Source organism: Adiantum capillus-veneris, chromosome 4 (genome assembly GCF_014529385.1).
Source record: "Adiantum capillus-veneris isolate H3 chromosome 4, ASM1452938v2, whole genome shotgun sequence".
Classification (NCBI taxonomy): domain Eukaryota; kingdom Viridiplantae; phylum Streptophyta; class Polypodiopsida; order Polypodiales; family Pteridaceae; genus Adiantum; species Adiantum capillus-veneris.
Window position 1 is genome coordinate 50,264,322 of NC_140934.1, and position 26,113 is coordinate 50,290,434.

The 26,113-nt window shown below is 48.2% G+C and overlaps 1 protein-coding gene across 4 annotated transcripts in view; it reads right to left on the reverse strand.

The window, feature by feature from the left end:
- Window positions 1-26,113, reverse strand: part of LOC147459138 (uncharacterized) — a 267,221-nt gene that overhangs the window by 57,764 nt on the left and 183,344 nt on the right. For all 4 annotated transcript variants that reach the window (XM_086510478.1, XM_086510479.1, XM_086510480.1 and 1 more), the window contains 2 exons: window positions 12,575-12,666; window positions 12,365-12,493 (listed from right to left, as the gene is read on the reverse strand). In XM_086510478.1, coding sequence (XP_086366604.1) covers window positions 12,365-12,493; window positions 12,575-12,666 — 221 coding nt within the window. The remainder of the gene's footprint in view (window positions 1-12,364; window positions 12,494-12,574; window positions 12,667-26,113) is intronic.

Here is a 26,113-nt window from a genome sequence, read left to right on the forward strand (position 1 = left end):
CCATTTAGCTAGCTTTCGGTTGTCATTACGCTGAATACACACAGAGGCTTCACATAGCTCCGACATCTCGGAATTAGGCAGAGGCCGCGAATCAGCCAACTCTTGCAGTCGTTGACAAGCATGCTTTGCATCTTTGACTTCCCCTCGAGTGCACTGCATGTAATGCTTGCCATAGTCACAAATAACACTTTGCACCCTCATAACAAAGCGATACCAAGCGACATCAAGATCAAGATGCATATGAACCAGCAGAGGAGGAATAACCTCAGAAATCATTCCCCGAAAAACCTCATGTGTGAGATAAGCATTATTGACAAGTAGCAGACGTTTCCTCGAAAGAGCCCGATCACAACGAGTCTGCCTAAAACTCACATCCAGCAAAACAAGGTAATGATCCGATAACTGCAAGGCGTAATCGATGTGAACCTCACATACAAATTCCTCATATCGTTGCAAATTAAGCAAATACCATCTGTCCAACCGCGCTCGATAAGAAGAATGGGCAACATGCTGAAAAGTAAAACCAGATGCATTTGGATGCAAATGCCCCCATATATCAGTCATCTGAGTAACAGCAAAGAGATTATCCCATTCTTGCCTTTCCGCAAACAACATATGTGAATTGCCAGTGGTACTATCATCCATCTCAGGGATATTATTAAAATCACCGCAAAGGAATGCATTCGAGGTCCATGAGCGAGAAGAGATGTCTCGCCATAGAGCAGCCCTTTGTCCAGATGATGTATACGCATGAACACCTCCAAATTCATACACCTGACCGTTGAACAAGCATTGAATCACCATCCAACGGCCGTTCGGATCATTATACAAGAGAACTGGCTGAAGCTCATGCCGAACCAACATCAATAAACCTAAGTAATCATGCAAACCAGCATATGCAATCCAGTAACCTGCAAAATAAGAACACTGACCAACAAAATCATGCTGGTTGTGTTCTTGCAAAACCACGAGATCTGCTTTACATGTATGTACATAGTGCCAGGTCAGTTGCCATTTGTCCAGGTTACATAACCCACGCACATTATATGAAATGCATTTAATGCGACTGTGCATTAAAACCATATTTACAACGGCACGAAATGGAAGGATCAAGTCGAGATATCCATATGGACATCTCCATCCACCACATCCATGCCAGTACCCGTCCGCAGAAACCTTGTCCATAGAGACTGCCTGAGAAGTGGAAGCCTCGCCCAAAAGTACATCCTTATAAGAGTGCATCGCTTTTTACAAGCGTCAATCAACGTGCGATTGTCATTGCAGGGAAGCTGCTTAAATGATACATTCTGATTGGCGTTAACCACAGGAACATAGGTACGAGATGAAGGTGGAGTACGAATGTTTATTGTCCTTTTAGGTATTGCCCACGAGCCAACATCAGTCGATGCAACATTTTTCCCTTTCCTTGCCTTAACATTCCCAACATCCGCAGACGGCGGATTTTTGTTTTTTCCCTTTATCTGCATTAGAAGCCACCTTCATTGCAGGGATTCCATTCGATTTAGCTTCACCAACAGATTTGCCTATAGGGGCAGGGGCAGAGGAAGGAACAACCGAAAGAGGTGGCTGTAAAACAGGTTCAGGACATTCAGATTGCATGTGACCGAATTTACCGCATCCAAAACAGGAGTTAGCAAATTTGCCCCATTTTAGTTTAAAAGGGAGCTTGCCCACCCGAGGATCCCCCGAATCCACCATAATTCCATCAGGGGTTTGCTTATCCATATCCCATAGAATGCAAAACCTGTTAGTGTTCGCGTCCAATTTCGGCGGGCAAATGACCTTGCCAAGTTGAGCAGCCAACAAAGGAAGGAAATGCCTCCACGTACATGGAAAATCAACAATTTCCACCCACACAGGACATTTGTGACGAATAAGACTTTGATAGTCCTTCGTAAGTGCCCAAAGCTGAACATGAGTCATCTGCGTGCCAAAAAAGAGAGGAGACATCTCCAGCAAGAGGTTTCTGGCCTCATTATCTGCCAATAATACCTCATAGAAACCCTGAGCACCAAAATAAACGCCTCGAACAGCCTGGCGTTTGAGTAGGAAATCAACCCACTGTCCGACATCCTGCGCAACAAGCATTTTGCTAGGGAAAAACAAAATGACCGCATTCATGGCATATTGCGCTACCAGATCCATCAGGTCTTGTACTGGAATTCGCACCTCAAGGGCAGGTGCCTGACCATTCCAGGCTTTTCGGGCCTCTTCAAAGTCTTCATACAGACAAGTTTTGATTTCAGAAGCACTCTCCGAAACACTCACCATGGCTCTACGACACTTGAAGACGCACGGGAACTCTCACTGCATCAACCGGACCACAACCGAGAACTAAAGCAAATACTGTTTTTCCCTTTTTTTGGTAATTTGACACTTTATCTATTTACAAAGACCTCAGAGATATGTACATCTCCCACAGAACTCATACATCTGCTAAAGATTTTATTTTTTTTTTGCATGTAATATTCTAATTGAAACTTTGCCTGTAATACTATAATTTGTGCGTAATTGTAAACTAACACTGTTATTGCAGCAGTTCGATCTAAATTCTGACAGCAACGAGCATGTACAGGTAGTCCAAATCTGCAGAACTCAATTATGTAGCAAGTTGTCTCCGCCTACTGTCTGCGCGCAGTAAAACAGAATCATGCACAGAACCTATTCACTGCCAGAGTGACAGTGGTGCAGCCTTGTTACTCGCGCTGGCGCTGACTGCAAAACCCACACTCACACGCTGTCACACCCACACACACCCGACACACACAGGTCCTCACAAGCTGGGCAGAGTGGCGCGCGAGCAGGCTGTCGCGAAGGGCGCACACACACGCACTCACATACACCTGCTAACGCAGGCACAGAGGGCTGGAGCAGCGCACAGAAAGTTTGCGACAGAGTGCAGAGTTTGCCTCACGTCACACACACACACACACACACACACACACACACACTTTTTTTGTGAATCAATTTGATTTAACTATCTGTGGGAAACCTCAAAGAGAGGAAAACCCACCAAAAAGATGTACAAGGAAAGGAACACAACAGTGTTCGGCTGTACAAAATATCTAAAAGCATTCATAAGAAAGTTGATGTATCTCTGTCGTGATATCACCAACTTCCAAGACAAACCGCAAAGATTGCCGAAGGGAAATCTTGAAGAAAGGTAGGGGATCCGTATGAATGCGATGGAACATATAGCCATTACGCTGTCGCCACAGGCTCCAGTATGCCCAAAACCTGACCCACATGAAGAAGGCTACAAAGCATTGCAACGCCGACGGGAAGATACCAAAAACCCAAAACCGCTTATGGAAGACCGTCGTGGGAAAACGTAGCCGCATAAACGCAGATACCCGACGAAGGAATTCTCAAGCGACACAGCAATCCCACAAGAGGTGACAAACATCCTCCTCGGCAGATAAGCAACGGACACATGATGAAGGGTGGATACGGCGCATCCTAAGAAAGGTACCCACTGGGAGCACACCAAGTAAACACCGCCAAAGAACAAACGCTCTTTCAAAGGCAAACGGCTTTCCCATATTGCAGATATAATCCTGCGCCACCAAATATCTGATTTATGCATGTGCCAAATAGAGTTGCAATGATCAGTAATATCTGATTTATGCATGTGCCAAATAGCGTTGCAATGACCAAATATCTGATTTATACATGTGCCAAATAGCGTTGCAATGATCAGTAATCCATGGACGAGGCAGAAGAAGAGCATATGCCCGGCCAGTAGAAATATCTTGAAATGGCATTTCCCCAAGCTTCCAATCAGACATGCGATCACCATCAGCCAAAGGTGAAACGGGCATGAAACCTGTCAACATTTGCTGTAATTCTCTCCAAAACTGGCGATAGTGCATGCCCAATCCAAAGCGGCGAGCTGCAAATGGAAACTCGAAAGTGAAACCAGCTGCATCCACCACATCCTCAACCACTCGAATGCCACGGCAGGAGAGGAAATACGCCTGGCGAGGCGAGCGGTTGACCAAAGTAAGAGAAAAAGCCGGACTCCAATGAATGCTCTCCGCACGAAGCGAGTTTCGTTCCCTCCGAGCATTCCATGAGAGATGAATCGTAACCTGTTTCCATGCAGAAATCAAGGTGGAAGAAAGTGGGCATCCAGGAATATGACCATCCATCTTACCAAATACTGCCTCCCACATGGATGATTGCTAGTGACCAAATGAGGATGTAACCACATGCTGACTCAAGTGTGCAAACATAAGAGTCCAAGGCTGAGATTGTTGCACAAGTGTAGACAAAAGCATAGCCTTCCTAGCAATGACATGCCTACGCAGGTCCAAAATATTCAAACCACCAAAGCGCTTTGGTGTACAAAGTTTTGCCATCGATCTCAAGCGCAAACCTTTTTTGTGAGCACGCGTTCGCCACAAATGAGACAAAATGGCCGACATGAGAGAGTCAAGACAATGACGGGGCCAATGCAACGATGGCAAAAAGAACTGAACATATGCCATGAGGATACTCTGAACAATTCGCAAGCGAACATGTAGCGGCCAGGTAGAAAGCTTCCGATAATGCAATTTAACATTCAAGCGATTCATAAGCCAATCCACTTTCTGCATGTGAGTAACATTCCATCCAATTGGATAACCCAAATGCCTAGTGATTACATTTGGAAGAACAATCTCTCCTGGCCACAACAGAGCATGCCAATCACAAGAACGAAGTGGCAGAAGCTTTGATTTACGGAAATTGACTTTAAGACCAGCCGCCGCAAGTGCAAACAATTTCAAAGCGTTCATAATCTCTTGAACATCGTTTCATCAGTAGGTTTTGATTTGCTGAATGTGTCCGCCAAGATACGACGATCTGTAGCATGTTGCCACCCTTCCAGCCAGGCCTTTAGATCTTTTGACAAGTATTGGCTAGAGCGTGCTCAATACAAGGCACTATGATGTAAGTACCTCAAGCATTATAATGACATTTATAGGAAGTGATGTCAATTAAAAGGACATTGCAGGTATCATACCATAAATAGCGAGTCATCTGCATAAGCCTGCCCAATAAAAGTATGACCCGATAGTAGCTACAAACCATGAAGACGCTGCGCAGAGGTCAAGTGATCAAGATACATCAACAAAGGATGAGAAGCAATTGCATACAGCAAAGCACTAATAGGGCAACCTTGCCTAACAGAACAACCCAACGGCCACGATTCTATCAATTCCCCGTCCAGGATTCCCGTAGACGTACTACAATCATACAAGAAATAAACCACATTGGCCAACTTAGGACCAAATCCTAGACATCTCATTGTGGCAACAATGAAGTCCCAGTGCACAATGTCAAAGGCCTTTTCAATATCAACTTGCATGACCAGCACATCTTGTTGCGTATACTTAGCATATTCCATGCCAGTCATAATATTGGCCAAATTGTCCATGATTTGACGACGAGGAATGAAACCATACTGAGCCTGATGAAGTCCTGTAAACAAATAGTCCTTGATGCGGTGGACCAAGATTTTAGCCAAAATCTTGTATATCACCGGCATCAAAGTTATGGGCCGCCAATGAGAGAACTGCTCGCAAAGCGCTTGCTTGGGCAACAACTTAGCCCTCTTTCCATGAAATTGGTAGATCCTGTTTTTCCCATGCCACATTTATCATAAAGATCAAGGGTTGTTTAAGAGCATCCCAAAATGAGAGGAAAAATTCCACAGTAAGTCCATCCCAACCAGGAGATCTCCACTGGTCCGATGCAAGCAAGGCACCATGCAATTCGGCATCAGAGAAAGGATCCTCAAGGCATTGTGCCTCCTGTGAAGACAAGATCGGACGAACATAAAAAAGCAACAATTCACACGCTCAACAAGCTGCCGAAGAAGGCTGAGATGGAGCAACAAACACCTTACGGTAATGTGAAACCATAACCTCAACCAGTTCCCGCTTCGAAGAAGTCCAAGCACCCGAGGGAAGCATAACCCGTTTAATCGACTGTGAGACTCTCGAATGATGCAAATGCTTAAAAAATTTCTTCGAAGCACAACCTTTATCCATAAAGGCTTGTTGACGTGCACGCGTCTGCCACTTAGCAAGCTTCCTCTTATCATTTTGCTGAATACACACTTTAGCTTCACATAACTCCGCCATCTCAGAGTCAGACAATGGGCGGAAATCAGCCAACTGTTGTAATCGTTGACTAACATGTTTCGCATCACCGACATTCTCCCGAATACGCTACATATGTTGCCCACCATAGTCAGAAATCACACTTTGTACTCTCATGACAAAACGATACCAAGCAGCATCCAAATCAATATGCAGTTGAGCCAACAGCGGAGGAATAATATCGGCAACCATGTGACGAAAAGCTTCATGAGTAAGATAGGTATTATTAACATGCAACAAACGTTTCCTGTGAAGAGGCCGATCACAAAGAGACTGTCCAAAATACAACGACAACAAAAGAGGATAATGATCCGATAACTGCAGAGCATAATCTATCCTCATGTCACAAACAAATTCTTCATATTGTTGCCCATTAAGCAAATACCAACGATCCAATCGTGCTCTATAAGAGGAATGAGCAGCATGCTGAAAGGTAAAACCAGAGGCATCAGGATGCAAAGAACGCCATATATCAATCATTTGAGCAGAGGCAACAAGAAGATCCCAGTTATGTTTCTCCGCAAGCAGCATATGCGAATTTCTTGTGGTGCTGTCAAGCAAATCAGGAGTATTATTGAAATCTCCACACAGAAATGCATTCGATGTCCGTAGTGAGACGAGATTTCTTGCCACAAAGCAGCTCTTTGCCCAGATGCCGTATATGCATATGTACCTCCAAATTCATGCACTCGATCGTTCAACAAACACTGTACAACCATCCACCGACCATGCGGATCAGTGTATAATAGAACAGGCTGAAGCTCATGTCTCAATACATCAGATAAATCTTGCGAGCCAGCATATGCAATCCAATATTCGGCAAAATAGGAACATTGACCAACAAACTTGTGCTGATTGTGCTCTTGCAATACAACTATGTTTGCCCTACATGTATGTACATAGTGCCAGGTCAGCCGCCGTTTGTCAAGGTTGCATAACCCACGCACATTGTATGAGATGCATTTAATATGACTTTGCATTGGAAACATATGTACACAAAGCAACAAGTATCAAAATCAAGTGGAGGTGTCCATAGACACGTCTCCATCCACTGCATCCGTACGAGGACCCATTCTCTGAGTAAGGGCAGGAAACGTGTCCACAGTGTTCACATGTGATGTGGAAGCCTCACCAAGGAGTACATCTTTGTAAGAGTGCATCGCTTTGTCCCATGCATCAATCAGCGTGCGATTGTCATTGCACGGAAGTTGCTTAAACGATGCATTCTTGTTAGCATTAACAAAAGGAACGTAATTACGAGAAGAAAGTGGCGTGCGAATCTTCAGTGCTTTTTTCGGCACCACCTATGTATTGACATCAGCAGGTCCAACATTGTTGCCTTTAGCAGTAGTCCCATTCCTAGAATCAGTAACTTGCTGTACCTTGCCTTTCCCTTTGTCCACATTCGAAGCCACTTTAGCAATAGAAACTCCACTTTGCTTGGCTTCACTTGTGGGTTTTCCAGTAGGGATAGAGGTGGACAAAGGAACAGCAGAGGGAGGGGGTTGCAAGACCGACTCTGGACATTCGGATTGCATATGACCAAATTTGCCGCATCGAAAACATGAATTCGCAAATTTTCCCCATTTAAGTTTAAAGGGGCGCTTGCCTACCCATGGATCACCTGAGTCAACCATAATACCATCAGGGGTAATCTTGTCCGTGTCCCATAGAATACAAAACCTGTTGGTATTCGCATCCAATTTTGGAGGACAGATAACCTTTCCAAGCTACGCAGCCAACAACGGCAGGAAATGTCTACGCGTGTGGGGGAAATCAACAATTTCCACCCACACCGGGCATTTGTGACGAATAAGACTCTGGTAGTTCTTAGTGAGTGCCCACGGGAGAACATGTGTCATCTGCGTATTAAAAAAGATGGGAGACATCTCAAGCAAAAGATTTCAAGCTTCTATATCTGCGAGCAAAACTTCATAAAATCCACGCTCCCCAAAGTAGACACCACGGACAGCTTGTCGCTTAAGGAGAAAATCGACCCATTGGCCGACATCTTGCGTAGTAGGCATTTTCCCCGAGAAAAACAGAATAACTGCATTCATAGCGTACTGCGCAACTGGGTCCATGAGGTCCTATACCGGAATGCATGCACCCCCACACACACACACACACATGTACTAGGGTCACACTTGGATGTAACCTTTTGGTCTCATAGGTCATTTTGGCCTTTTGAAGACGTTAATATAGCATTTCATTTAATTTCTCTCTTTAGTTCAGTTGTTTTGAAGTGCTAAAAGAATCTTACAGTCTGCTCTTTTCAATTGGCACACGGTGCCCATCCTGTTACAGAAACATCTTGAGTTGATACATGCCCAAATAGTCAGTATCCATCTGTTTACATTTTGCTATGAAATGACCCAAGCAACCACATATAATCAATGATTAATAAGAGCACCTCATTTCAATTTGAAATGCATTCTAAGAAAATCCGGTGGGGCATTGTGCAACCAATTAGAGCCCTTATTGGCAAGTGCCATGGGACCTTTCATGGTAGGTTGTTTTGGACTCTTATCTAGACAAAAACTCTTCTAAAAAGAAGTGTACACATGTTTTTAATAGCTGTGTATGTTTTTTTGATGGCCCTACAGGATAAAAATGAGATGTTAGGTAAGAAGATGACGTTTCTTCAATGAGATGACTCTGTGAGAATAAGTTTCTTATCAATTAAGGCCAAAATTGTTGGCTTGATAGTGGAATGCCATTATGTTGGCACCATGAAAAGGCCACCTTATTGGCAAGGTGGTGTATCATGATTGTATTTAGCTTCATTGTAGCTTCAGTAATACAAAGGCCCTCATTATTGTGGCATCTCTCTCTCTCTCTCTCTCTCTCTCTCTCTCTCTCTATATATATATATATATATATATATATATATATTACAGAGATCATTTCCTTATGCTCACAGAGGCCAGGTTCATACAGAGGCCCCACTACATGGATGTATATCTACCACATGGCATGAGGGTAGCCATCGGACAACTCAGAGTATCATCCCACGAGCTTGAGATTGAGAGCAGCAGAGCAGCAGGTGTCCCACGCGAGGCCAGGATATGCAGATTATGCAAGCAGGAGGTAGAGTGTGAGAGCCACTTCTTATGCAGATGCCCTCACTATGAGGAGATCAGATCACAGTACCCCACTCTATTTGATAGGCCAGAGGTCTCATTACAGACAGTGATGACATCATTAGATCAGAGACTACTTGGGAGACTCTTGGTGGAGATGCACCAGCATAGAGAGAGAGCCCTCCAGACGGAGGAAGGTGGAGGATCGGACAAGCAGACACACCTTACAGACTACTTCCAGGCTAGAGTACCCATGCATCCATAGCCATCCACACATCAGGGGATGACTTTGATATGAGCTGAGGAGGCCAGAGCTAGGCGGAGACCACGACTACCAGGATATCTCTCTAGGGCCTCTCAGAGACACAGACGAGAGGTCCAGGCCATTAGGAATCGACATACAATATATATTCAGAGGAGGGCAGAGCAGACACTAGACATGGCGGGCATAGCCAGAGTCCTCACATCAGGCTCACGGATGTACCAGATACTACACCCTGCTATCACTACTGGATGGAGCTCATGTACCACCCCCCCTCCCTCCTCCCCTCACTCTCACTACACACATACATGCCTCTTTATGTACACCGGATGTTTTGTTATTAGCCAGCCACCCCCACATCTCCACACCGGATGCTTTGTTATTCCCGGTCACTTACCACACTACACTTTGTACACCGGATGCCATTATTACCCGGTCATTTTGCACATACCAGAGATCCACACGATATTCACATTCTTGTACATGGATCTGTCTCATAGGCCAGTTTTCTTTGGCCTTTTGAAGACGTAAATAAATCTTTCTTTCTTTCTTTCTTTCTCCAACCATTCTATAGGCCATGATGGTTGGAGGCGTATGGAGAAGCCCCTGGTATCTATGATCTCTCGGCTGATTAGAGCCAAGGCTTCCATATCGCATGATATCATTCGAACGGAATAAGCTGCCCCCCCTATGGAGATTGAGGCGCTTACCAGATCAGTCTTCTTTGTACACAGTCTGTGGGATACTACTAGAGACAGATATGCCAGGGTGGCTGTAGAGTCCTCCAGAAAATTAGCTCTTAATGGGGATACATCATGATGGTATGCACAGATGGCATCATGGTTTCAGACACATGGTTTCACCATGGATGACAGGTTGCCTCCTTTTCAATACTCTCTACAGGCACCCTTGAGGTCTCTGACACGGGTAGAGATTAATAGACTCATTCCTCAAGATCTGATCCATCTGGACACGAGGAGGACATGGATAGAGCCGATACAGGAGTTGGGCACAAAGATGGCTTTCTATAGAGGGCATCTTCTCCACCTCACGGGGGATGGGTTTGTGATTCGACCTAGCTATATGGACACACATCTTTCTCATGGTTTGCATTGTGCCATTGGCCAGATACGCACGTCCTCACATCAGCTCGAGATTGAGACTGGCAGATACAGAGGGACACCAGCAGATAGCAAGATATGCCGCTTATGCCATCTAGAGCCAGAGACAGAGGTACATTACTTATGTCATTGCACAATGTACTATGAGATACGAGGCCGTTTTCATTGTCTATTCAGAGAAGGTTTTGGGCCTCTAGCTAGGGTCATGAGTTATGAGGATCAGAGATGTCTTCAGCTATATCTACTTGAGTTACACAGGCATAGAGAAACTTTACTGAGGAGAGCTGAAGAGAGACAACCCCAGAGACAGATCACAGATTTCTTTACACTAGATATTTTACACCCAGAAGAACAGACAAAGGAGCAACCAACAGTGGAGAGGTCTACCCGCACTACTGGCATTCTCATAGACCGAGCATTGGAGCTAGGGAGGTCTAGACGACCTCGATGAAGAAGAGGAGCTACACAGTTTCGAAGGAGTCTACAGCAAAGGATTCAAGCCATACCTTTTCGTCGTCCATAGTGCAGATGAAGATGGATCTCTATGAAGATGGATTTGTACTTCCCTCCATATTGTCTACACATTATATTGCTTAGTTTACACGTTTGACGCCTTTCACCTTTCACACCTATCAGCTTAGTTTAGGGTTCCGCAGTATTTATATTTTGTTAATCTGACTTTGTATCAGATACACCGCATTGTAACTTTCTGGTCTCATAGGTCACTTTGGCCTTTTGAAGACGTTAATATAACATTTCATTTCATTTAATTTCTCTCTCTCTCTCTCTCTCTCTCTCTATATATATATATATATATATATATATATATATATATATTTTTAAATAAAAAAATAAAAAAATAAAAAATTATGTTTGTGTTATTGCCCCCGTATTTAGATTTGTTTATATTTAAAACATGATGTAGTGAATTTCTTAGTCAATTATGTGAGTGATGGTGGCATTCTATTTCTTCCAAATTTCTTTATAGATACACAGTGATCATCCAAGCAATATTGCCAAGAATTGAGAGGGAGTATGAAAAATTTCTCAACAAAACGTAACCTCGATGGTAATGTTGAGTGCCATAAGGCCAGACTTGTTACAAAAGGTATGCTCAAAAGAAGGGCGTTGATTTTGATGAGACTTTTGCTCCCACTTGTTGTATAGCTACCATTCGTAGCATGTTTGCATTGGCAACTCATAATGGTTGGAATGTACATCAATTGGACATCAAAACTACATTTTTGAATGATGATTAGTACGAGGAAGTGTATGTATTAGAGCCTTGTGGTTTTGTTCAAAGAGAGCAATAGGCTTAAGAAGGTGTTGTATGACGAAGGTTTGCTCAAAAGAAGAGTCCAATGAATATTAGTTTTTCTATAAAGGCAGCAGTAAATAGCAGCATGCCTGACCCTCGATAGGAGAGAGGTCACGAAATGACTAACAAGGCCGCTTATATGGCATCCATGCTGCTCCAACCAAGAGCTCACACTCATTTCCCATGCATTTTGAAATATTCATACTTGTTATGGAGTAAATTTATATTCTTGTTACTAAAAACAGTCGAGCATTCTTATTTTCATAGTTCGGAAACGCCTAACACTCATGTACATTGTTACTTGATTTCAAGAAGATATGTTTTATTACAAGAAAAAGAAACTTGTGTTTGTCGAATAATGTTTTTTATTTGCTTTGTTTGTGAATCAAACACACGCTATAATTAATTTTTACCAGTTGGAGGTTGGTCTCCACAATAGCAAGCCGGTCTCCATCAAGACACATGTAGTACCAAAGAGGAATGCTTTCTTCAATGGCCTCTTGCACAATGCTAATGACTTCATCTGTAGTTTCATTTTTTACCTAAACATTGCAAAAAGTTAGGTCCTTTTCACATTATCGAGGACACCAAACAAACCTTATGTTGCAATGCTTTGTAATCACCTTACGTGAATCCTCAATCCACTTTTTAATCTGTTTTTTTGCACCTTCCAAAAGTTCTTCTAAGTCACTTAGTTGATTGTAAGCTTTGCTTGCTGCAAGAAAAATTGTTTTTTCAAGTAAAGGAGTACCCATTTATGTCAAAGATATTTAATGTCATAGCTGGTAACTTGTACATGTCATTAGAGATTCTTCACCACACATGTTCACCTAAAAGAAAAAACTGTTTTTTCTCATAACATGATTTTTCTTTCACCTTTCCCAATAAACAAACACAAAATGCTCATTCACACAAACACAAGACTTGTTAAGAAAGAAGAGGAAAGCTAAATATAACTCGTAAAGCTACACATAAGTCCTTGATACTAAACAAGCCTTCAAACAACATATGCAGCTTATTTTGTAAAAACATAAAAGTTGACATGTAGGTTTCTCTAAATGGGAGCTTGCTGTTGCTGTCCCGTCCCCCCCCCCCCCCCCCCCCCTCACGCTGCCCCCTCGCGCCCTCGTGCTCCATCCCCCTCGCTCTTGCCCCGCCCCCGCGCTGCTCCCTTGCCCTCCCCCCCTTGTGCTGCCCCTCCTGCCGACTGCCATCTTGCCCGCCCACTAGTTGCCTCCTGCCCGCTCACTGCCTCCTGCTCGTCGTAGGTGGGACTTCGTCGCCTACGACTTCACATTGTTTCTCGGTGACCCTTCACTAGACTTTGAGGCAGCTTGTTTTAGAGTTCATGTACTGTTCCTTGCAGCTAGAGGGATAGAGGCCCTGGACACAGTGGTTGGCTTCTCCTTTCCCTTATGTGGCAGTGACCAGTCTGAGTGGACTCTGGACTTAGTGATGGAGTGACTGCAAGCACAAGCCCTCGAGTTCTCTCCTCACATGGAAGACCTGGGGGTTACAGACCTAGAACAGACTTTGTGGCCGTTGGCCAAGTTCTCAGTGACACCTCCAGACTCGACAGGATGTAGACACATTGTGGTACACTTCTTTGCTGACAAGCAGAGCCCACCATGCTATGTATACATACATGAGAATTCTTGGACATAGGAGGCTGCCCTGCACACTGCCTGGGCTAGACATTCTTTGTAGTCACGCCTATCTCGAGGACGCTCAGATGGGGATTATTCCCCAACCAAGCCAGCCTCGAAGATAGGGTGTTTAGCTGCTGCTCCAACATTGGTTCTTTCTCTTTCTCCATGAGGATTGTCTCATGGAACGTGCACGGATTAGGTGGACCCAGTTTCAGCGTCAACAGGGTCGATTATGTCAGGAGCTTTAGCGATGCCTAGTGGGCGGAGAGATTGATCTTCTTATGCTGTAGGAGCATCATCTTTATGAGAGCCACATTAGACGACTGATCAAGAACTTTCTTTCGTCAAGGCATGACACTCAGATAGCCCGGGCCAAAGTAGCCTGGCAAGTCATCACTCTACCTTGTTCTCAGGGGGGGGTTGGAGATCATAGACCGAGCACAACAGAGTAGAGCCCTTCTTGGGAAGTTTGTTGTCAGAGGACTGCTTCTCGGGGGGAAGCCCTGGAAGGAGTTTTTCCTTCAGCGGCTTAGAGCTTGAGTGCCTCAGGCAGGAGGCCCTCGGAGACCTTCCATTAGATGGATCTTTACAGATGCACAGAGTTGGTCTGAGCAGGAGATTGGAGGATCGTTCTGTTGGGAGCCTGCTTCGCTCTTTGGAGCAGTTGCGGAGAGGCCTTGAGCAGCACCAACCCACTTGCGTAGAGGAGTGCTTAACACAAGCCCCTTGTTTGGAACCCCATGGTCAACACTCAAAGAGGCCACTTGGTTGGTAGTAAGCCTCATGTTTCTTGGGGTCCCATGGCAAAGGGTCCAGCACGCACTCTAGGTGACTGGCTTCAATTCTCAAGTTTGCCAGAGGAGTTACAGAGCATCCATTTGCACGACATGAGGGGTGCAGAGCATGTGTCAGGACATCACAGAGGTAGTACCAGCTGAGTGGCTCACACCTCTAGACATAGCAGCTCCCAAAATGGATGGGGGCCTTCACGCAACTGGAGGTCCTCATCGCAGTTCGAGCTTGCTCAGAGACTGTACTCTTCGAGATCGAGGGCAAGGGTCCACTACACAGTCTCAGTAAAGGCTCCACAGGTTGTCGAGTGTTGTTTTCAGAGGATCCGAGTAGTGGGCATCTACGGGAGGACTTGTGTCATCGATCCTGACCCAGAAGCTCTTGAGACGGGCAATTGGAGGCTTTGGGTTTGGGAGAGCTGCCCAATGGCACGAGTGCAATGGGATCCTGGAGAGTGGCTTTGGAGGGACCCTTTCTCTTATTTGAGTACACTGTTCGACTGTGACGTCACATACTGGCAGCACGGAAAGAGGCTCATCGTGCTGCAACACTTCATTGGCAGAAGGAGGGTCTCACAACTCAGTTCTTGTCAACCTTTTGGACGAGGTTGTGGAACGCCAGACAACCACGGGGTTCCATTGGCTAGTTGCACAGAGCCACAGTAGTGGAGAGCTGGCTAGTACATAGTGGCCTTTTGGTACCGTCACTGTTTGTGGGACTGCCCTATGGCACAACAGTTTTGGCTTTGGGTCCTTCGATTGATGCCAGCTCTTTCCACAGCACGATACTATACTTTTTTTTTTCCAAGAAAAAGATCCATCTATTATTTAATAAAACTGCCTATAGGGCTACAACCACCTCTACAAGAGAGGGCTACAACAATCATGCTGGGGAGACTCCCAATGAAAAAACAACATATGTACAATGAGGCTAAATCAAGAGATGGGAGGAGGGAAAAGCCACACAGGTGGACGGTAGTGCCATCAGAGTACACCCTGGACCATGGTGAAAAAAGGCCCAGGACACAAGAGTCGAAGAAAAGCCTCTCTACGCTCCGCGGAGCTGCCGTGGAGTCTCTTGAGCTATCCTCTGAGGATATGGATCAGCTCTAGCCAAAGATCCCAAACAGTCTCGGCTGGTGGTACAGGGAGAGCCTCGAAGATACGGAAGCAACGGGCCCGCCCGATAAACCAGAGTGTCAAGCCACTGATGAGCTTCCAGCACTCCTCTCTCTCCCTGCACCACTCCTGTGGAGTAAGCTCTGTGGCAGGCTGGAGTGTAGGTCGACCCCTCTGCATCACTATCATCCTGCTGGTGGAAGATAGCTCAAACTGAAGTGCCGGGCCCGTGAGAGTGGACCAAGCAGCTGCCCCCCAAGTTGACTGCCGAGCTGTGGAAAGGGCTGGCATCAGCCGAAGAACACGAAGCCACACCTGTTGTGCCAAAGGACAATTGGGACAGTGACGCTGACTCTCCACAAGGTCACTGCACATGCGGCCGAGAGACCACTATGTACAAGCCAACTCCCACCTGCTGTAGCTCTGTGTGTAACTAGCCACTGGAACAAAGTGACTCGTCTCGGTTGTCTGGAGTCCCACAACCTCTCCCAAAAAACTGTCAAGAACTCAGCTGTGAGACCCTCCTCCTACCAATGAGGTGTTGCAGCAGGGCGAGCCTCTCTCGGTGCTGATAGTATGTGACGTCCCTGTCGAATAGTGTACTGAAAGAAAGGGACAATTAGGTGGTCTGCAGAGGAGAAAGGGTCCCTCCAAAGCCACTCTCCAGGATCCCACTGTACTCGTGCCAGGGGACAGCTCTCCCAAGCCCACAGTCTCCAGTGGCTAGTCTCAAGAGCTGCTGGGTTGGGATCTATGACACAAGTCCTCCCACAGATGTCCACCACTCAGATCCTTTGAAAACAGCACTCTGCCACCTGCGGGGCCTCTACTGCAACTTGGTGTAAGCGTCCCTCACCCTGTAGCTTGAAAAATAGGGAGGGTACAGTCTCTGAGCAAGCCCAAACTGAGATGAGAACCTCGAGTCGCGTGAAGGCTCCCATCCACCTGGGCGCTACTGACTCGAGAGGTGTGAACCACTCAGCTGGTACTGCCTCTGAGATATCCTGACACATGCTCTGCACCCCTTTCATGCCCTGTAATTGAAGACTCTGAAGCTCCTCTAACGAGCCTGAAAACTGTAACCAGTCACCTAGAGAGCGTGGTGGACCCTCTGCCATGGGACTCCAGGACACATGAGGCCGACTACCAACCAAGTGGCCTCTCTGAGTGCTAACCATGGGGTTCCAAACAAGGGGCTGTCTCGGGCGCTCCTCCGTGCAAGTAGGCTGACGCTGCTCCTGGCCTCGACGTAGTTGCTCCCAAGATTGGAGAAAACTCACAGCGAAGCGGTCCTCCACCGTCCTGCTCAAGCCAACTGTGCACATCTCTGTGAAAATCCATCTTGTCGAGGGTCGCCAGGGGCCGCCAACCTGAGGCACCCTAGCACTAAGCCGCTGTAGCAAGAACTCCTTCTAGGGCTCCTCTCCTAGAAGAAGTCCTCTAACGATGAACTTGCCAAGAAGGGCTTTGCTCTGTTGTGCTGGGTCTTTGATACCTACCCCTCCCTAAGAGCAAGGAAGAGGGATGACCTGCCATGCCACTTTGGCTGAGGCTATCTAAGTGTCACGCTCTGACCAAAGGAAGTTCCGGATCAGCCTCTCAACTTGGTTGATACAAGAACTCGGGAAGATCCAACAAGAAGTGATGTACCGCACAGTAGCCAACAACACCTGGTTGGCCACTACAACTTTGCCTGCCAGAGAAAGTCGTGCGGAGCTCCGATGTAACAACTTCCTCCTGATAGACAGGAGGAGGGGAGCAATCTGCTGCTTGGGAGACAAGTCCAAACCAACCTGACAGCCCAGGTACCGAACTGCAGTCCGTGGTGGAATCCACCTGAAACCCTCATCTGGCATCCAATCAGACATAAGAGCACTACCAACCGAGAAAGCCACTCTCTTTCTCCAGTTGATCAATGCGCCAGATGCATAGCAGAAAGTCTCAAGAGCCTGCTCACACCTGTGAAGGTTGGCCTCTTGGCCATCCAAATACAAGGCTGAGTCGTCTGCAAACTCAGCGTCCAATAGCTCATCTCCCCAGATAGGAAGTGCTAAGCCACGCAAACCAACCTGCTGTGAAACCAAAAACCTGCTCATCGCCTCAGCAGAGAAAAGAAAGAGGAATGGGGCAAGAGGGCAGCCCTGTCGGACTGAACGTGTGAGCATGAAACGATACCCTCTACCTCCTCACAAAAGTACCTGACTGTGTGCCCGTCTGTACAAACCTGACACCCCTCTTATCCAAGCATCTAAAAAGACCATCCTGCGTAGGCCTTCTCAAAGTCGAGAAGAAGAATGACCAGATCCTCACCACGGAGCCGCGCTAGGGCAGAAGCCTCCCAAAAAAGTAAAGATGTTGTCGAGGATACTACACTCCTTGACAAAACCTCTCTGAGTCCCATGTATAATGCCCCCTCTAGAGGTGGCTGAGTCCTCAAACTGAGTTGAGGAAATCCTCAAACTGAGTTGAGGATAATGATGGGCCGCCACTGTCCAATCTCATCCAAGGAGCCACCCTCCTTGGGAATGAGGTAGATGAGGCCCTCACTCATGCTATCAGGCATCTGTCCTGTGTGCAGGATGTATTGAAAAGCACTACACAGATCTGAGCCAAGCAAGTCCCAGTACTCCAAGAAAAAACTGGTAGTCAAGCCATCCTCACTTGAACAGCTACCACACGGGAGTGCGCTAAGAGCCGTGTGCACCTCCTCTAGCTGAAGAGGTAGCTCAAGCCTCTGGCGCATCTCCTCAGACAAGGCATCCGTGCCCACACCTGCTCTTTGCATGCATCTCCTCAGTCACAAGACAAGGCATCTGTGCCCACACCTGCTCTTTGCATGCATCCTGACGCTCTGACTGAGGCTCTGCAGACAGTAGATCACCGTAGCAATCAGTGGCAACTGCATGCATGTCCTCTGGCTTTGAAGCAATTGACCGGTCGGGCCTCCTCAACTGACTGACCTTGGCATGCGAATGCGGAGGTCCCATTGCCTCAAAGAAAGCTCGTGTCACTCTGTCATCCACGTGGGTCCACTGAGGTGCCTATCGATGGAAAGCAAACTCATGGCGCCTCTTCTCTATGTTGACGAGCTCCTGGTGAGCCTGCTGTAACTGCTCCTCCAACCAAGGACTGTCTGGATGCTGCTTCTACATCCTCTGCAGGGAAGCAACGCCCCGTTGGAGACGCTGCTCCTCCTCTCTCCCTGCAGCCAGGCGGGCCGAAGACTCCTGGAGAAAGAGTCGACTAAGCTGAGCAAGTCGTGAGGCCACTCTGTCAGCAAGAGAATCCTGTAGGTCTAAGCTCTCTGTCCAAAGAGCCTCCACTCGCTCTCTAAGCGTTGAGTCTAGCAAGACCCTCTCTGGGATGCGAAGCATCGTGCTCCCCCTCCTCTGTCTATCAGTCACTGTAACGATCACTGGAGCATGGTCCGAAAAGGAGGTCCCTGCCAGAATGCCTACTGTCCCACCCAAGTCACAGAAGTGGTCACTAGTGTAAAAGGGATCTATCGGAGATAGATTCACGCCTCCCACTCAGCGCTCCGAATGAGAGAAGGCCAGGGTGTCTGGGGCCTCACAAAATTAAAACGCTGCCACATATCTGTAACCCATAGTCATACAAAACCTCTCCCAAGCTGCCAGCTCAACGCCATACACAGTAGTGTGGCTACCACCAATCCTGTCAGAGGGTTCCTCCAACATGTTGAAGTCACCCCCTATGCACCATTGCTCTGCCTGCGGCAGAGACCCAATAATCTGAGACCAAAACTCTGCACGTGCACTCGCCACATTGGGCGCATAGATGTTCAGGAAGCCCATGAGACAACCCTGAACCTGCATGGTGATCCACTGAGCCCTGCCTGGTACAATAATCCCTCTACCCACAATGGCCTGCTATAGAGAATCTGCAATAGTCATACATACCCCGCCCCGGATGCCTCCAGGTCCAAAAGCAACTGACGAAAAAGTCTCACACCGTCCACGCAAAAGTTGACCACAACGTCTAATGCGGTTCTCACACAGATGATGCTCCTGTAGCATAAGCAGGTCAATCTCTCCTCCCACGAGGCATCGCTGAAGCTCCTAGCGCAGTCAGCCTCTCTGATGCTGAAACTGGGGCCCTCCTAGTCACTGTATATTCCATGAGACAGTCCTCATGGGGAGCAAGAGAGAACTCATGCTGTCGCAGCAGCTAACCGTGTTATCTTCGAGGCAGGCTTGAATGGGGAGTAATCCACATCCGAATGTCCTCGAGATAGGCATGACTGCAAAGAGTGTCCAATCCAAGCCCAAGTAGATCGAGCTGTACGTAAAGCAACCTCCTCTGTCCAAGCGTCCTCATGTATGTGTACATAGCATGGCGGGCTCTGCGTGTCAGCAGAAAAGTGAACCACAATGTGTCTACATCCTACTACGTCTAAAGGTGTCACAAAAAACTTGGCCAATGGCCAAAGAGTCTCAAGCATGTCTGTAACTCCTAGGTCTCCCATGTGGTGAGAGAACTCTAGGGCCTGTTTCTGCAGCCACTCCAACACTAACTCTATAGTCCACTCAGCCTGGTCCCTGTCGTAGAGGGGAAAAGCGAAACCAATCGCTGAGTCCAAGGCCTCTACCCCCCTAGATACAAGGAACAGTACATGAACTCTGAAGTAGGCTGCCTCAAGGTTTAGTGAGGGGTCGCCGAGAAAACGGGTAAAGTCGTAGGTAGGTGAAGAAATCCCAACGACGACGAATGTTGAAGCTCGTCAAACTACGAGAAACTGCTGCAAAGGTAAACGTCTGCACCTAAAGAGGAGGTCGCAAGAAAGGCTGTCCCTCTCTCGCCAAACGATTTGTGGCAAAGGTGCTGCCAAGAGATCTCCTAGCAGCTGAAGAAGGCCCTGCCCTCTGGGACGGCTGAGGGACTAGAGCGGGAGGAGGAGAGGGAGCAGGGGGAGAAGGGGGCGAGGCAAAGGAGGGAGAGCAAGGTGAAGAGGCAGAGAGAGAAGGGGGAGGGGGGGGGGGGGAGCGGGAGCAGGGGGGAACTCGGGGTGAGGGGGGGGGAGGGCTGTCGAGGGTGAAGCTGAGGTGGAGGCTGGAGCAGGGACCTCATCCTATTGAAGAGGATAGAATCGGTTCCAAGTGGCAACCCACTGCTGCTGGGCAGTCCAGCCTGAGGACCACTCTGAGTGCCAGGCTTGCGCGGTGGCCATTGCCGACGTCGACCACGAACCTGCTACCAGCCCTCCTTTGCTTGAGCCCCAGGCCCGGTGTAGCTCGGATAATCTGTCGTGCTCTCTACAGTGGGTGGTCCTCGGCGCAATGTGCGTGACAATCTCACTCAAACAGACTGAAAAAAAAGGAAACAATAGTTGTCAACAGAGCTCACAAAGACACAACAGCAGACCAGAACATATGACTCGACTCTCAAAGACTGATACACTCTAGCGTGGTAGCACACTCAACTCCAGCCCAGGACTCACAGGTACAATGGGGGTGTCGAGGCTCAGATGTGTAGGGATGGTGAAGACGTGCTCTGTGTATAGACTCACTCACCCTAGACGACTACGTACCAGCCCTCTGACCCAAAACTAATACTCATATATACAATCATTAAGAGCTACCAACGGCTCATAAAGAACATCATCTAAGTCTATCCCCACTGGGTGGTGGTGGTGATCTGGCAACGATTTCCACTAAACCACCCTATCCCTGCCACGTGTCTCTGCCCAGCGAGTCCGTCTAGTGTGAACCGACCAGACCAAAGACCAACTGACCAAAGACCAACTGTAAACTAATTGTCCTGTGAAAGTGACACTGTAGCTTGCTACAGGTTGCCCGCCACAAGACCGCTGCCCGTCCCGGAGAGCGGAATTGAAGAATTGAAATATTGGCGATCTACTGTTGGTGGTCGGATGATGGAGGAGGAGGAGGCTGATAGAAAGGTGGGTAAGGAGATGGAGGCCATGTGTATGGTGAGGGGTAGTGGCCATGAGGAGGGTACATCGGGTATGGAGTAGCCACCCCATGAGCAGCAGGCTGAGTAGGGTGAGTATGTGGAGCGGGTGGAAACCCAGGAAAAGACTGGGTAGGCTGAGAGGGTGGAACAAGTTGTTGGAATCCAGGGAAGCCGTAGAACTGCTGAGGAAAGGATGGAGACTAGGAGGGGGAGGCCATAGAGGGTCCATGAAATTGTGATGAGACCAATCCTGCTGGCTTAGACTCCATATTGGTAGGATTTGTTTTCTCTGCTGTTTGAGAATCCCCTGAATGGGCTTTGGAAACGTCCGTCTGTATCTGTGTTGCCATAGCAAGAACTTGCGTAGAAACCGGGGTTGTAGTTGTAGCTGTAACTGTCTGTGAAATGGCTATAGCTTGGTATTTTGCACATGAGGGACACAGTGTATGTACCACAGGAGAGAGGTCCTGAACTGCTACGGCCATATCATTTGCCTCTTTTAACTATTTTTGTTGAGTGTGGACAATATGTTGAGGTCCACTACCTGTTGAGTTAAGATTTTTATGCTATCTTGAGCCGTGGCAACTAACGTGTCCCTATCCATCGCTCGTTGAAGATGAGCTTGCACTTCCCTTTGCATATTGTCATAGCAAGCGCGATGCAGACCGTTGGTACCTTGCAATGAGAGGGCTACATTCATAATCGTCGAAATGGCTCTTCTGTCCGCATCTAAAAGTCTGTCGGCCTGAGGCGCAAAATTCTCATATATGTCATGCTTTTCAGATGTAGGTGTCCCAGAGCTAGATGCCCCTGCAGTATCCCTAGGTGCCCCTGCACTAAGAGTAGTACGTGGTGCTGGCGACACAACTGGAGGTTGTGTTTTAGTGACTGCAACACTACTCACAAGAGGTGGTGTGACAGTTGAGGTGGCCACAGAAGTAGCATACGCATTGTTGGTGTTGTAGTATGGACGTCAGAGATTTTGACCTGTGATTCGGAGAAGGGTAGTGTTGCTAGCTGCTCAGACGAATCTTTTTTTGTACCTTTGCCCTCTTGCGCAAGATGCCTTTCCCTTTGGCCATTTTGGAACGGTCTTGTTATTTTGGATCATCTTGCAGGGTGAGAGCAGCTGTTGCATCTGCCTTTTGCTGCATAATCTGCACTACCCAATACATAATAGGGACTGCATAGCAATTGAACCTTTTCGCTTTCCCTTTACGCTGAGTCCGAAAACGCTTTGCCCTGTCCTGTAGCGCTTTAAACAGCAGATGGTGAAATGGATACGGCAGGCAGTGGTAGAGACAAAAAAAGGCATCGCATATTGCTGGAGAACCTGGAGAAGATGGAACCCCTGCTCTTTCCGGTGCGTGCAGTAAAAAATAATACTAGAACACTGAATACAGCTGCTGACTCCTGTGATAGTTTGGATGTGAGTCCAGCAAAAGTTCCTGGCAAGCATTTGCAGTTTCTTCTGGTGAGAGATTCGAGAAGGTTTTGGTTGCGGACAGAGGTGCCAGCACAGTCAATATTCCCATAGCCTGTCCGATATCCTCCACTGTAAAGTGTAGTACCATTCAGCTTTGGAAAAGTGAGCAAGAGGGAACTTAGCTTACCAGTAGAGATATTGCAGGACAAATCGGCATGAGCCAAATTTTGAAGACCCAAGTGTATCATTTGCTGATAAGAGAACACATCCTTGAGTGCCGGGTTCGGCGCCTGTAAATGATAGATTATTACTAAAGGTACCTTCGAGATGGCACCAGAAGGGTGAGGCACCTGGATAGTGGTGACCTTGCCAGCAGTGACTCACTGGGGTGAATCTTCCTCTGAAGATTCTTCTGAAAGCTACTCTGAACTAGGAGTATAGTCTCATTTACTGTCAGAGCTATCCCCAGAGGCAGAGGACTCTTCCTCCGACCGGACATCCTTCTCTCTATTCGGAGTACGAACCATCTTGATAAACTGTGCCGAGAACTTCAACTGAGGAACTGGAGTAGCAGGGTGAAGGAGCTTTGGAGGCACCCTGGCGATAGGGAGAGGTTGGAGTCAAGCTGGCGATGGAGGAACGCTTGGCGCTTTTGACTTTGATGAATTTGAGGTTGATTTACGTTTAGCTTTAAACTAAAGCCAGGTAAGTATAGCTTTCGCTTTCCAGTTGTTTTCTTTTTTAATGTGCTTCTCTGGTTTTTGTTTTTTCTTTGATTGGTTTTTGCACAGCGTGGGCGAGGGCGAGTGCCGTAGCTCTTGGCGTTGGCGAGGGTAGGCGCTGGCAAGGGCGAGAGGAAGGAATGGCCAGGCGAGGGCACGGGGAGGGCGAGGGCTCGACCGAGAACGGGGCGAGGGGCTTGAGGGGCGAGGGCGAGGGGATAGGTGAGGGCGAGGGAGAGGGGGAGGGTGAGGGGAGGGGCGAGGCTGAGGGGGAGGGTCGAGGGGCTAGGAGAGGGCGAGGGCGAGGGTGAGGGGAGGGGCGAGGAGCGAGGGGATAGGGGAGGGCGAGGGCGAGGGGGAGGGAAAATGCGAGGGGCGAGGGGATAGGGGAGAGCGAGGGCGAGGGCGAGGGGGAAGGAGAGGGCTAGGGCTAGGGGCGAGGGAATGGGAAAGGGCGAGGCACGAGGGAATAGGGGAGGGGGAGGTGGAGGGCGAGGGGAGGGGGCGAGAGGTTATTAGATAGGGGGAGGGCTAGAGGGGAGGGAGAGGGCTAGGGGAGGGGGGTTTGAGAGGAGAGGCAAGGGCTAGGGGTGAGAGCAGAGGGTGGTAAAAGAAGAAGAAGAGAGTTTTAACGTGTAGGAAACTATATCGTCGAAGCTCCACACTTGATTGTAGACCGGTTAGACCCTTGATCAGCAGCTTAAGCATGATAGCATTTGATCCGAGATCCATTGACTAAAGGCAGCGGAACTCCTTCGAGGGTGGCTAATTGTACAGCTCTGTGGGGTAGAATCTCCATCACCTTATATGGTCCTTGCCATGCTGGGACCAACTTCTTTGCTTCTTTCAAAAACTTGGCTTGATAAAGTAGCACCAGTGCTCCTTGCGTTATTTGCGGCTTTCTGAGATGTCAATCATGCCAGACTTTACGACGAAGCTGCTCTGTTTCCAGAGCCACTGAAGCCCAACTTCGGCTTTTATCCAAAAGGGAAAGACGAGAGACAGATGCCGACCCCAAAACTCCATTGGCACGAAGACTACCCACTCGCGGAGATCTTGAGTTGAATTCGAAAGGTGCTATCGCTTCCAAACCGAAAGCTAATTGAAATGGGGTGTGATTGGTTGTGGCTTTGATAGAAGTACGATATGTCCAAAGGGTATCATGGATAGCTTGAGCCCAAGTCGAGGGATGAAGATGACATGCTTTCCGCACGAGTGCTATCAGAACCTTATTAGTACTCTCTGCCTGCCCATTTGCTCTAGGGTAATAGGAACAAGATTTTCGGTGAAGAAGCAATAGGGGTTGCTGACGACTTTCTCGATACCACCCTAGTCGTCAGCAACCCCTGTTGCTTCTTCACGAGTGTGAACGCGAGAAAGGTGGTCGGCAAGGACATGATGTTTGTCGGGCCTGAGTACCACTTCCAAATCAAACTCTTGAAATAAGAGTAGCTATCGCCTACTACAACTTGTGTCTCTCGATTGGGACTGCTCGCTGCTGCTGCACGCTCCCCCTCCCCTTATGCCATCGCTGCCCCTCACCCCCCCTCTCTCTCTCGCCCTCGCGCTGCCCCCAGCCCCCCCCACGCTGCTCCCCCTCGCCCTCGCGCTACCTCCCCTTGCCCCCTCTCGCCCTCGCGCTGTTTCCCTCACCCAGCCTAGCCCGCCACCACTCCCTCCTAGCCCCCCCGCCCCCCCCTCCCCCCCCGCAGCCTTTGCACCCTCGCTCGCCTCTTTATCCTTCCCTCCATCCCCCCCCCCCCCCCCCCTGTTCCTCATTGTCCCCGAAGGTTTTCTGCACCCGGCTCTGCAACATTTTTTCTTCGGACAAGTGTTCGGCGTACTCGGTTGTAGTTTTTCTTCACTGTCCGCTTCTTCGACTCAACAGTAGACATAGATGGAGGCTCGAGCTCCGCCACAGGGGACTCGCCTGAAGCCCCCTCGCCCGACCCCACTGAGCCCACCATTCGACTTGCTCTTTCGCCGACAGAGCTAGCGAGCCTTGCCGTAGAGGTAGAGCGCTTGCAGGCGACTTCTGTCATCTGCAAGGTTCTCGGCACCCGTCCTAGCAGAGGAGAGCTGCGAGACCTTCTCCAGGCCTGCCTTCTCGCAGAGGTGGGCAAGATTTTGGATGTCCAGATCCTCGGACGGAGGTACTACCAGATCGAGTTCGTGACTTCCGAGATGGCCTCCAAGGTCATAGCTATGAGTCCACTGGCCATCCCAGCATCACGCACCCACTTTCGACAGTGGCGACATGGTCTCGACCCGACTTCGGATGTGCTAGTAGAGGAGGCAGACATCCCCATCTCAGTCTGCTTTCCGGGTTTACGGAGGGAGTACCTTCCACTTCTCTCCAGGATTGGCTCCGCCATCGGGACTGTCCTGGAGACACCTCGTACGGCAGCTTCAGTAGCTACCAAGGCGGCTGGCATCCCTTCAGTTCGAGTTTTGGTCAGAGACACCCACACGCTCCCGAAGGTCATCCTTCTGCCTCGGGTGAGTGGAGGTTGGTTTAAAC